Consider the following 12,491-nt stretch of genomic DNA (forward strand, 5'->3'; position numbering starts at 1 on the left):
ATGTGTTATATTAATGCAGTATCTGGAAAGGTGTCTGTGTTACCTTACATGACAAAAGGGACTTTGCAGGTGTGATTGGAGTAAGGATTTTGCAGCGGGGAGATGATCCTGGATTCTTGGGATGAACCCAACGTATAAGAATATAAATACACCTCCCTTACAAGAGGGAGGCAGGAGAGTCAACATTGAGAAGAGATGTGCCCATGGAAGTAGAGATTGAAGCGATGCCTTTTGAAGATGGAGGAAGGGGCCATGAGCCAAGGAGAGCAGGCAGCTACTAAAAGCCAAGAGCAGTTTGCCTCCAGAAGCTTCCAAGAGGAAAGCAGCCCTCTAACACCTCGACTTAGATTTTTGACCATCAGAACCATGAGAGAGTAAGTTGATGGTGTGCTAAGGCACTGAGTTTGTGATAACTAGTTACAGCAGCAGTCAGACACTAATCCAGGGTCTCAATCTTGTGTCCCCAAGCCTCCACCTGCTTGACTGTCTCTGTCTGCCCTCCTCAGGTTCTCCCCAGAATCCTTGTGCATGGCCTCAGTGCGTGAATATAAGCTCAGTTGCCCATGTTGTCCCTTTCTGGGCCCCTCATGGAAGCCCACTGCCCACCTGGCATAGAAGGAGAACTTCATTGCAGCTGCTGCTGTGGGGGCCCTTCCCAGTGTCACTGCGCCTCTCCCCTCTGGAGAGCACCAGATGCTGAGTGCCACCCCCCCCATCCCTGGAAGTTATTCTCTTACAGTCTGTCACTTGGGTCCCAAGGCAGCCGTGTTTATTCCCCCAGCCTCACCAGGACATTCCGGAGCAGGACTTCATCCTGCTGTTCCTTATGGCTTGGCCCTTCCCTCCTTTGTGTGTAGACTGTGTGGGATGGGCAGTCATCATTTTCTTTCTTCTCTTTTTTTTTTCCCTTCAATTTCCTTGTACATCTCTCGGAGCCTTGCACCCAAACACAGTCCTTTCTGTCTAGTCTGCAGGCCAGAGGATGCTATCAAGTCACACAAGTTGACATCAGGGGCCAGGGTGGTGGTGGTGGGGAACCTAGCATCTTTTTTTTTTTTTCATCTTTTTACAGCTGCACCTGTGGCATATCGAAGTTCTCAGGCTAGGGGTTCACTTGGTGCTGCAGCTGCTGGCCTGCACCACAGCCGTGAGGACACTAGATCCCAGCCTCATCTGCAACCTGTGCCGCAGCTTGCAGCAGCACTGGATCCTTAACCCACTGAGCGAGTCCAGGGATGGAACCCATATCCTCACAGAGACTGGGTTGGGTCCTTAATCTGCTGAGCCACAGTGGGCACTCCAGAGACACAAAGCATCTTAATGAAGGTTCAGAATGTTTCTTTCCTTCTCCAGGATTTATTCTTAGAGTCCATTCTTTTCCCTCTTGTCTTTCTTTCTGCCTCTTTTCACCCAAGGACTCTTAACAAAGTCCCTATTTGGAGGGTCAGGCTGCCTGACACTATCATTTCTCACGTTATCTCCTTAAATGAAGGGACTTATAGAAAGTAGGGGCTCTACCAGGGTACCTCAATAATAATGATCATGCTAGTTGTGGAAATGAACTTCAACATTTCACTGGCTTAATGATCATTAATCGTTTATTCCTTGCTCCCTTGAAGTCCAAAACGAGTGTTCCTAACAGGTAGATGGCTTGCCTCGTGGTCTTGGTCATTAAGGGAACCAGAATTCTTTTACTGTGGCTGTGCCATCACGTAGGCTCTTGGAGTCCTCTACTTTCAGCTGGAAGAAGGGAAAAAAACAAAGGAGCCATCATGCTGGAACCTTGATGTGCGTAAAAATCACCTGGTAATATTGATAAAATGCAAATTCAGATTCAGCAGCCCTGAGGTGGGGCCTGAGAGTCTGCATTTCTCATCAGCTCCCAGGTGATGCCAGAGTAATGGTCCAAGGATCCTTTTTTTGAGGAATGAGATTCAAGAGGCCGGAACAGTGTGGGACAGGGGCAGATAGTGCTTGTCAGCTTTTATGGACCAAGCCTGGAAGGAGCAGACTTGATACGCAGGTTGCATTGGCTGAAACCCAGTTACGTGGCCTCACCAACCTCTGCAGGGGGGCTTGGGAATGTGGTCCAGCTCTGTGCCCAGAACAAAGAGGAGAGGTTTGCTCATCAACCAGCAATTTCTGCTACATGAAGACTTGATGGAGGGCCAAGCGCTTTCACCAGCTCCGCCTTCAGAGAAATGGCAGCAGCATGATTAATGCTTATGGAGGCAGCAAGATGGAGAGGAGCCCCAGACCTGCTGGGATGGATGGCTGTCACATGGCCCCACCTCCTCAGTGAGCCTGCTTCTACCCCTGGAGCTGGGATGCACAGAAGTGAGAACCTGAGCTGGTGGAAGGGAACCCTTCCTGACTCTCTCTGCTATGGATGCTATGAAGCCTGGTGTGAATTGGCATCAGGATAGGAGCTTAAATGTCCATGGGGCACCCGGGATTCCCAGTGGAGAGAGCCAGACAGCACTTGTTTCTCAGGTGGCCTTCCTGTAGATGCACCCCCACTCTGGCCAGGGGCTTGTGGGTCTTGTGAATCATCACTCGTCTGTCCCAGGGAAAACTTCTGGAACCTGTGGGATGTAGATCAGCAAACAGATATGGGCATGGATGCTGATGTCTCTGTGCCTCAGTTTCCTCCCTGCAGTGGTCCCTTCCTTGCTGCCTCGGTGGAAGACGATGATGATTAGAGATGACATCTGATGGAGCAGTTCTCCATGTACCCTGTGTTACTGCCTGGCCATAAACTAGGAAACTTTGCTCTCTTGGAAACACAAGGAAGATACCACTTAGATTCCACTTTTCACAGCTCCTACCCCGGAGGTGGGGGATGGGTGCGATTTCTAATGGGTGGAATGTTGAAAGTCTGATAGACATTGGTTCGTGTTTCCATTTTCCTCACCTTGCTTCTTGTTGGCTCATTTGGGAGATGAACCCCAGAGATCTGGGTGGAGTTGGAAGGAAGGCATACTTGATCGTGCAACTGCTTTATGTGCTGGTTGAGGGAAGAAAATGCTGGAAGCCTAATATGGCCTCAAGTCCAAGCTCCTTTCTCTAACCCAGCTTTGTGAGTAATGAAGTGGAGGTTTTGAAAACTCTCTCTCAGACTCTCATTCTCTCTTGCATCTATTTTTACATTTGTTTGGAACCCAAAAGAGATAGGTTGTGAATGACAGGTATCCTCTAGAACCCCAACAAGATACGGATTGCCCAGCACTTATTATCTGGCAGCTGTTAGTCTTTTTGGTATTAGAGGGAAAGAATGAGGCTACTTATAGCTATTGAAGTGGCTCATCTTGGTTGGGGATATGTAGTCTTAAGTTTTCATTCTGATTGAAGATTTTAGTGGCTAAAATGAGATTTCAAAGCAACTGTGGTTTTCTAGGTAGGGCTATTCATTCCAGAATCACTCGAGTTTATCTACTGTGTTTTATGATGCAATTTATTTCATAGCATCATGAGACTCTAAGTCACAGAGTTCAGCCCTCAAGGTTGATTGTGAAATTCCCTTAGACATCTCCTCAATTTGTCCAGGCTCTGTTTAGTCACCTGCAGTGATGATGTGCTCACTTTGTCTCTGGGCAGTCCATCCCATTTTGCATCCATCCTGCTTGTCGAAAGGTCCGTTGAGCTGAAAGCTGCCTCCTGGTGGTTTCTTTTGTAGGTCTGCTCTCTTGGGTGATCGTCATCAAGTAGCTATTGCCATAGTAATGCACCTGACAAACTAAGAGGGTGGCTCCGTAACAGCAGTGCAAATTTCTTCCCACTCCTGGGTCTGAGCCACCATTGTGGATTGGCTGATCCAGGTTGGCCATGTGGCTATGCCTCTAGCTGTGGTGGTGGCATGGCTTGGTTCTTCACTATCTACTGAGCTCAGTTCTCTTCCACATGTGTGTGTTTTGTTTTGTTTTGTTTTCGCTTTTTAGAGCCGTACCTTAGGCATATGTAAGTTCCCAGGCTAGGGGTCCAATTGAAGCTATAGATGCTGCCCCATGCTACAGCCACAGCAATGCCAGATCTGAGCTGCATTTGTGATCTACACAACAGCTCATGGCAACGCTGGATCCCTGACTCACTGAGCGAGGCCAGGAATCAAACCTGCATCCTCATGGATACTAATCGGATTCATTTCCACTGTGTCACAGTGGGAACTCCCCACATGTGTCTCTTCTTGATCCCAAGCTGCAAGGGGCAGCAGCTACCAGGGAGACATCCTTCTCGTGGAAGGTGGCACTAGTGCGACAGGGCAAGCCTCAGTCTGCTGGTATCCTGTTGACCAAAGCAAGTGGAGCCCCAAATCATGGGATTGCTCTCTGCCTCTCTTGGAAGAGACGGCAAAGCCAAAGACCCAGGGCTTGGATCCAGGGGCGGGTGAAGAACCAGAAACAACCTTATAATCAGTCGCAGCAACTCCGCAGAGGCTCACTTCCTTTCCAGGAGACAGGCTTTTCCAATGCTTAAAAATAATAGTGGTGGAGTTCCCGTCGTGGTGCAGCAGAAACTAATCTGACTAGGAACCATGAGTTTGTTGGTTCGATCCCTGGCCTCGACCAGTGGGTTAAGGATCCAGCATTGCCATGAGCTGTGGTGTAGGTTGCAGATGCAGCTCGGATCCCGAGTTTCTATGGCTGTGGTGTAGGCCAGCAGCTACAGCTCCACTTGGACCCCTGGCCTGGAAACCTCCATATGCTGTGGGTGCAGCCCTAAAATGACAAAAAAGACACACACACACACACACACACACACACACACACACACACACACACACACAGTGGTGTTTTCTGCTGGTAGTAAAAATAGCATCAACTTTGAAGGTGGAGGGCATCTGGGTCTCGTCCCACCCTATCTGAGTGGTCCAGGGCGAGTGTCTCAATCTTTAAATAAAAATGCTCCTTCTCAGGGTCATTCTCAAGACTAAATCGAATAATATATAATTAAGACACCAAGCATCACACAGGTTCTCCTTAAGTGCTTAGCAAGTGTTCCTTACCCTTCATCCCATCTTTCAGTTGGTTCTCACATTGCTTCAGGGTCTCCTTTGCTTGCTAGATTATACTGTATTTTTTATGTGTTCTCCTCTGATATATTCCTTTTATTAACACGAGGCTCCAGGTGGAATATGTTAGAATGACCCCTGGGTATTGTGACCACCCAAGCTTGAATGAAGTTGTATTTCACCTCATTTTACCCATTGGAAGATGCAGGTACCTACATTCCTGGATTTTTATGCAGTTAACCTACATTCCTGGATTTTTATTCCATGCTTCCTGTAGGAGCTACTGGTTTTAATGTTTTTTTTTTTTTAATGTTTGTTTTTTTTTTCCTTCTGGAAATGTTTATAGACTGTTTACTTTGTAGAAATGCTTCATGACTGTTATTATCTCTGAATTCTTAAAACTGCACTGCTGAGTGGGATTTTTGATTCCCGATTACAGAAGAGGATGCTCGAACTGAAAGAGGAACTGTGGGTTTTCTGGGATCAACCAGACCCTCCTGGAGGGACTTGATTTCTGAGCACTGTGTTGATGGGTGTGATGGATTTTCAGAGGATTTTCTTTTCTCTCTCCTTGTCCCCACTTTCTGCCCCTTTGTGGGTCTCCAGGATCCTTCATGATGGTGAACAGCTCTGGGAGGGCCTCTGGCCAGAAAGCCCACCTTCTCCTGCCGACCCTGAAGGAGAATGACACCCACTGCATTGATTTCCATTACTACTTCTCGAGCCGAGACAGGTCCAGCCCAGGGGCCTTGAATGTCTACGTGAAGGTCAATGGCGGGCCCCAGGGGAACCCCGTCTGGAACGTGTCTGGGGTTGTCACCGAGGGCTGGGTGAAGGCAGAACTTGCCATCAGCACCTTTTGGCCGCATTTCTACCAGGTAGAGCATTTTACCATAGTTTGATTCTTTTTTAAAGGAATTGTCTGTATACTTCTTGCTGTCTTTAGCGTGGAGGTCAACTCGTGTTTACCAAGCTGCCTTTCCTAACCAAGCCTGGAAGATGCAGACGTCATCAGTGCAGGGAGTTCCAGTCATGGCTCAGGGGAAACAAATCTTAACTAGCATCCACAAGGACGCAGGTTCGACCCCTGGCCTCACTCAATGGCTTATGGATCCGGTGTTGCCATGAGGCGTGGTGTAGTTTGCAGACTCACCTTGGATCTGGCGTGGCTGTGGTGTAGGCTGGTGGCTACAACTCTGATTCCACCCCTAGCCTGGGAACCTTCATATGTGGTGGGTGTGGTTCTAAAAAGACACACACACACACATATCCAAAATAAGTGGATGCCACCCTGGTGATCATTGTTTGGAAGAGGAGATGACAGGTTGAAATATAAACACAGTAGAATGGGATGCATGTAGGTTTCCAAAGGATGCTGGAGGAACCTAGACATTGAAATGATAAAGTAATTATAAAAATTATAAAGTATAAATTCTGAAATAATTTCCTACAACAATCTGATGAGGGAGATACTATTATTATGCCTACTTTGAAGATGAAAATATTGAGGTTCAGAGAGATGAGGTGACTCGTCTGATCTTGGCCCTGGGGGAAGAGAGTGTTTGGGGGCAAGGCAATTAGGATGGCTTGTAAGAGGAGGTAACGGATAGGCTGAGTCTGATGGAGGAATAAATATTGAAAAAGGAAGGGAAAGGCATTTGAGTTGACAGAGGTAGTCATGCTGTGGGCTGGGGGAGCGAGTGAGAGGTTTTAGCAGAGTTTGGAACCTGTGTAGGTAGGTCGGAAAGGAGACAGAGTGAGAGTTAAGCCTGTGGGGACGGCTACCTCATGGGGGGCTTTGAATGCCAGGCCAAGAAGGTTCAGTTTATCCTCTAGTCTAGAACAGTGCTACTCAAACCATCTGTGGTGGAAGACCAATTTTTTTCTCATCAGCTCATTGTGGCCTGATAGTTTTATAAACTGCAATAAAAGTGTCACAGAAATACCAAATTTCTGTAACAATTTCTAAACACCTCTTATCTCATTGTGGACTCATTACGTGCCACCGGCTCATGGAGCATGCTTTGAGGAACATAACTCCATGTTGGCTTTCCCTGGGATTATTAAAAGTTTTTTTTTTTTTTTCCAGTTACTGTTATTTTAATTTTTTTTTAAGGCTGCACCTGTGACATATGGAAGTTCCTGGGCTAGGGGTCAGATTGGAGCTGCAGCTGCTGGCCTACACCACAGCCACAGCAATACCAGATCCAAGTACATCTGCAGCCTACACCACAGCTCACAGCAATGCTGGGTCTTTAACCCATGAGAGAGGCCAGGAACTGAACCTGCATGTTCATTGATGCTATGTTGGGTTCTTAATCTGCTGAGCCGCAAGGGAAACTCCCAAGTTTTTTTTTTTTTTTTTTAAACAGCTCTGTTAAGGTACAGTTTACATGTCATAGGACCCATTTATTTTAAGTATGCAACCGAGTGATGTTTAGTAAATCTGTTGAGTTGCGCAAGCATCACCATAAACCAGCTTTAGAACATCTTCATCCCAATAGGATCCCTTGTGTCTATTTGCCATCAACCCCCATGTCCACTGTTGAAAGGTTTTAAGTTAGAAAGGGACCTAGTAATATCTGCATGTTGGAAAATTTCTCTGGAATTTGAACAGAAGAGGGACCTAAAGGTGGCAAGGTGAGTGGCCGAGAGATTCTTGGACATCCTTCAGTTCAAAACCCATGATATAGTTCTTTCAGAGGTACCATGAAAGCAGTTGTAGACAGCATGTAAATGAATGGATGTGGCTGTGCTCCAAAAACTTTATTGTACAAAAAACAGGTGATGGACCGAATTTGGCTTGCAGGCCACGGTTGGCTGAACTCTGACGTAGGTGATAAAGCTGAGCTTCACAGATGGACAATGAATTCCAAGAGCACACAGCAAATTGTTGGTAAAGCTGTAGCCAGAACCCTGATGCTCTGGTCCCCAGATCACCCCACTGTTTCATTGAGTATAAACACGGCTCTATAAGACCATGGACCCCCTCTTGGAGGCCTTGCGGTTCTAATAGAAACTCCCTACCTAGAGTCTGATGCACATGGTACAGGGTGGGGCCACCAGTGCAAGTATAAAGGGCAGGAAAAGTGACCCAGGAGAGGTATAGACCTAACGTTGGTCCTGTTCTTTGATGGGGTACAGAGGGGAAAAAAAGGACATTTGGGGGGCATCCCCTATGTCCCAGCTTTGTGGCAGGCCTATTGCTGCTCATTTAATTGACAATAAGGCCTGTGTTGGGTAACAGCATGTCCTGTGTTCCAGAGTAGGGGATATTATTAGTCAATTAAGGTCCTCACAATCCTGCCTGGGTCCTCTGGCTCCAAACACAGTGTCCTGCTTTTGGGGAAAAAAGACATGCCCATTCGGAGAAGCATTCTGAGAAGCTTCCTCTCACTAGCTGTGTCATGTTGGGTCTATCCCATCATCATTATTTTATTTTAGTTTTTAAAATTTAATTTTATCAGCGTGTCGTTGACTTAACAACGTTTTCCTAGTTTCAGGTGTACAGCAAAGTGAATCCATCATACATGCAAATACTACCCACTCTTTTTTCCCCTAGAGGTTATTACAAACTATTGAGTAGATTTTCCTGTGCTGTACAGTAGGTTCTTGTTAATCATCTGTTTTAAACACTAGCATGTATATATACATTTTATGTTTATATACATAGTATATATAAACGTATATTTCATACATTTGTATGTGCATTATGTATTTTATACATGTATATGTATACATTGTACGTAAACTTTATGCATTATATATATACTATACATTCTATACTGTGTATACATTTTATACAGTAGCATGTACGTGTTAGTCCCACCCTCGCAATCCTTCCCCCCACCCATCATTATTCTGAATCACAGTTCTGTCTTTTCCAAAATGGAGAGATCCGTGGGTGCAATGAAGGGTTCATCTATGGATTAAATGAAATAGTTTGTAACATCATAGCAGGCTTGCGGTGGGCTTCAGCAGTTGTTGGAAGGAAGGGAGGAGGACGAGAGGGAAGAACAGACAGAAGATGGAGAAAGGAGCCTTCTTTTTTTTTTTTTTTTTTTTTTGCCCTTTTTCTAAGGCTGCTCCCTCGGCATATGGAGGTTCCCAGGCTAGGGGTCGAATTGGAGCTGCAGCTGCTGGCCTACACCAAAGCCACAGCAACACGGGATCCGAGCTGCATTTGCGACCTACACCACAGCTCACGACAACGCCAGATCCTTAACCCACCGAGCAAGGCCAGGGATTGAACCTGCAACCTCATGGTCCCTATTCGGATTCGTTAACCACTGTGCCATGACAGGAACTCCCCGAAAGGAGCCTTCTTTACAGAAATACCTGCTGTGGTTGAGCTCCAAGCCATCCCCGCCTCAAAGCAGCTTCATCCACGAGACTGCTCTGATGCCTAAAGTGTCGGGCACAGCAACATCATTACATCACATTTCATTTCCTCTGCTTTGAGCTTGGTGGTCTAAAAGCCACTAATGCACTGAGAGCAGAGTTTAGAAAAGACACACACACACACACACACACACACACACACACACACACACACACACACACACACACACACACACACACACACTGCTAATGGATAGTCCCATGGCCACACATGCAGTGGAGCATACACGGGTGTCCACTCACCAGCCAGCCCCCAGACTCACCATACACGCAGGGGCACCCACCCATGCATACGTCCAGGGAAAGAAAAGCAAGGCTGTTAAGAGATTCAAAGACACTTGCAAAATGAGGTGTAAAAGTCACCAGTCCCTGAGCTCTGGTTCTGCATATGAGACACTGTGGACTAAATCCTATTTTGATTTTCAGCAGTGCTGGCTTCAGACCCGGATGGCTCATGTATTCATTTATTAAGCTCATATTTCACAGTCCTAAAATTGACTTGTAGGCTCTGTAATAAACAGGAAAATTTCATCTTTCTTATTAGTGGGCTTTCGGGCACCAGGCCTGCAGCAGAGCCTGGGATGAGAACAGTCCGCTCCCCCTTGCCCCTTCCCCCACTCCTGCCTCCTCTCAGCAGGGCAGGGCCTTATCCAGAGCTGCCGGCTGCAGGTGGCTGCCCCTTTGCAGGTGAGGTTGACTCTGTTTCACATTTTTAATGATTCTGAACTTTTCTGTCCCCAAATGTTAAAAAATACAAGAACTTGAATTTTGTTGCCCCTTGCTTACTCGAGTCTCCATCACCTGCCCTCATTGAAATCACCTTTTTATTCAGCTCTTATAAGTGCCATGAAGACCCCTGAACATTTATTTATTTATTTTAATTTTAAAAAATTTTAATTAAAGTATAGTTGAGTTACAATATTCCTTCACTTTCTGCTGTGCAGCCGAGTGGCCTAGCCATATATACATGCATTCTTCTTCTTTTTTTTTTTTTTTGCATACTATCTTCCAGCATGTTCTAACCCAAGAGACTGGACACAGTTCCCTGTGCTGTGCAGTAGGACCTCAGTGCTTATCCATTCTAAATGTAATAGTTTGCATCTACTAACCCCAAACTCCCCATCCCGTCCCTTCTCTCCCTGCTACCCCCTGGCAAACACAAGTCTGCTCTCCATGCCCATGATCTGTTTCTATTTGGTAGATAGAATCATTTGTGCCATATATTGATTTCACACATAATTGATACCATATGGTATTTCTTTCTCTTTCTGACTTACTTCACATGGTATGAGAATCTCTAGTTATTTCTGTGTTGCTGCAAATGCCACAATTTCATTCTTTTTTATGGCTGAGTAGTATTCCATTGTGTATATGTACTACATCTTCTGTCGATGCATGGATTAAGGGTCCCAAGACCCCTAAAATTGAAGACTCACCTGACTTGGACTCAAAGCCCAGCCCCTTTCTCGGGAATTCCCCTGGCATCGGGTACTCTGTGGATTTGGTAACTTCATGCACAATTCAGGATGGTACCTCCTGTCAAACTCCACGACATCTTCTCTTTCACCCCCCTACCCCTGGGACTCAGCAAAGCCTCCTCCTTGTCTTACACAGGTGTCCTTGGGCTGATCTTGGAGAGGGGGTCTCTCCTGATTTCCTCCTAAGCAGTCTTCCCCCATAACCAGATATATGGTCCTCTTCCAGACGAGTTCTGGTGAGCCAGCGTTTTTCTATCTCTTATCTTGTGAGAAATCACTTACAGACCCTTGAAATCTTCACTCTACAAATTCTCTGCCTGAGGACTTCACTGGTGAGCAGGAAATGCTGGTTGCTGAAACCATGTTGTGACTTATCCATACCTTCCGCCAAACAGGCACACCACCTGCTTTTGGGAGGGGTTGGGTTGGAGTGTGACACTCTGAGCCTCTCCTGGGAGGTGACTTTCTGCCTGTGCCCAGCAGCTCCTGAGCTGGGATCAGTTGGTGCTTTTCCATGCAAGATTCCATTCCCCCAACACCAGGAGGTCTCTAAAGGTCTAGGGGTTAGGGGATGTGCCCTTGATAGTAGGTACACCTGGTGGCCTTGAATTTGAAGGATGTCCTGCAGGGAAGTTGGGGTTCCCAGCCCAGACTTTCTGCTCCAGTCCCTGTACGCTAGTGTCCCAGCCTCTATACACTGATACGGAGCCTCACTGGATGGTCTCCTTATGTCCCTTTCCACCAGACACTGATGATACTGGTGACACTGGAGCAGCCCTCACAACTTTTTTTTTTTTTTCTTAAGGACCACACCTGTGGCATATGGAAGTTCCCAGGCTAGGGATCAAATTGGAGTTGTAGCTGCCAGCCTACACCACAGCCACAGCAACACCAGATCCTTAACCCATTGATCGAGGCCAGAGATCCAACCTGCATCCTCATGGATACTAGTCAGATTCCCAACCCACTGAGCCACAGTGGGAACTCCAGCCTCACAGTTCTCTTCTCCCTCCTCTGGCCCGTCTCCCGTTCCTGCCTGGCATTCCTTTAGGGTCTCGCTTTCAGTGTCCTTGTGACTGTGACCGGCTCGATGCTGAGCCTTCTCCCTCACCTCAGAATGGGTGACCTTTCCATCCCCCGGTCTGGACATCACCCTGTCCCACGGGGGTGTCCATCCCCAGGAACGGGAGCTGGCCAGGGACCTGGTGGGTCTCTCTGACCAGGCCCCCAAGCCAGAAGCACACTGATGGGCTGATCATCTCCATGCACAGCTACGGGGGTCTTTGGGGCACCTTCTGACCCGGAGAGGATCCCTGTGATTCACATCCCCAGAACTTGGTCAGCTGGGAGCCTGGCCCGGGGTGCTGAGCGGCGGCTGTGACAGCTGCTTTTCCTGAACCAGACAAGGCAGAGCCATCCTGCTCTTCCACGTGTTTCAGAGGGTTTCCTCCTTCTTCATCAGCAGTGAGAATTCAGCACCCCTGCCACCACATCTCTCCTGATGTTTGAACATCCCCGGTCATGGTCACGCTGCTTTCCTCTTGCTGCAGTCCAACTTGGTTCCTTCCTTAGCAGTCTTCCATGGCACCCTGCCCTGTGGCTCC

At 47.2% G+C, this 12,491-nt stretch overlaps 1 protein-coding gene across 1 annotated transcript in view; it reads left to right on the top strand.

Annotated features, from left to right (window-relative positions):
* Nucleotides 1-237: 237 nt before the first annotated feature.
* The window catches only part of LOC125121856 (receptor-type tyrosine-protein phosphatase T-like), a 140,906-nt gene continuing 128,652 nt past the window's right edge, over nucleotides 238-12,491 (top strand). The window contains exons 1-3 of the mRNA XM_047770176.1: nucleotides 238-374; nucleotides 507-541; nucleotides 5,615-5,886. Of these exons, the coding sequence (XP_047626132.1) occupies nucleotides 238-374; nucleotides 507-541; nucleotides 5,615-5,886 (444 nt within the window). The remainder of the gene's footprint in view (nucleotides 375-506; nucleotides 542-5,614; nucleotides 5,887-12,491) is intronic.

This window comes from Phacochoerus africanus, chromosome 3, assembly GCF_016906955.1.
Source record: "Phacochoerus africanus isolate WHEZ1 chromosome 3, ROS_Pafr_v1, whole genome shotgun sequence".
Taxonomy (NCBI): Eukaryota; Metazoa; Chordata; class Mammalia; order Artiodactyla; family Suidae; genus Phacochoerus; species Phacochoerus africanus.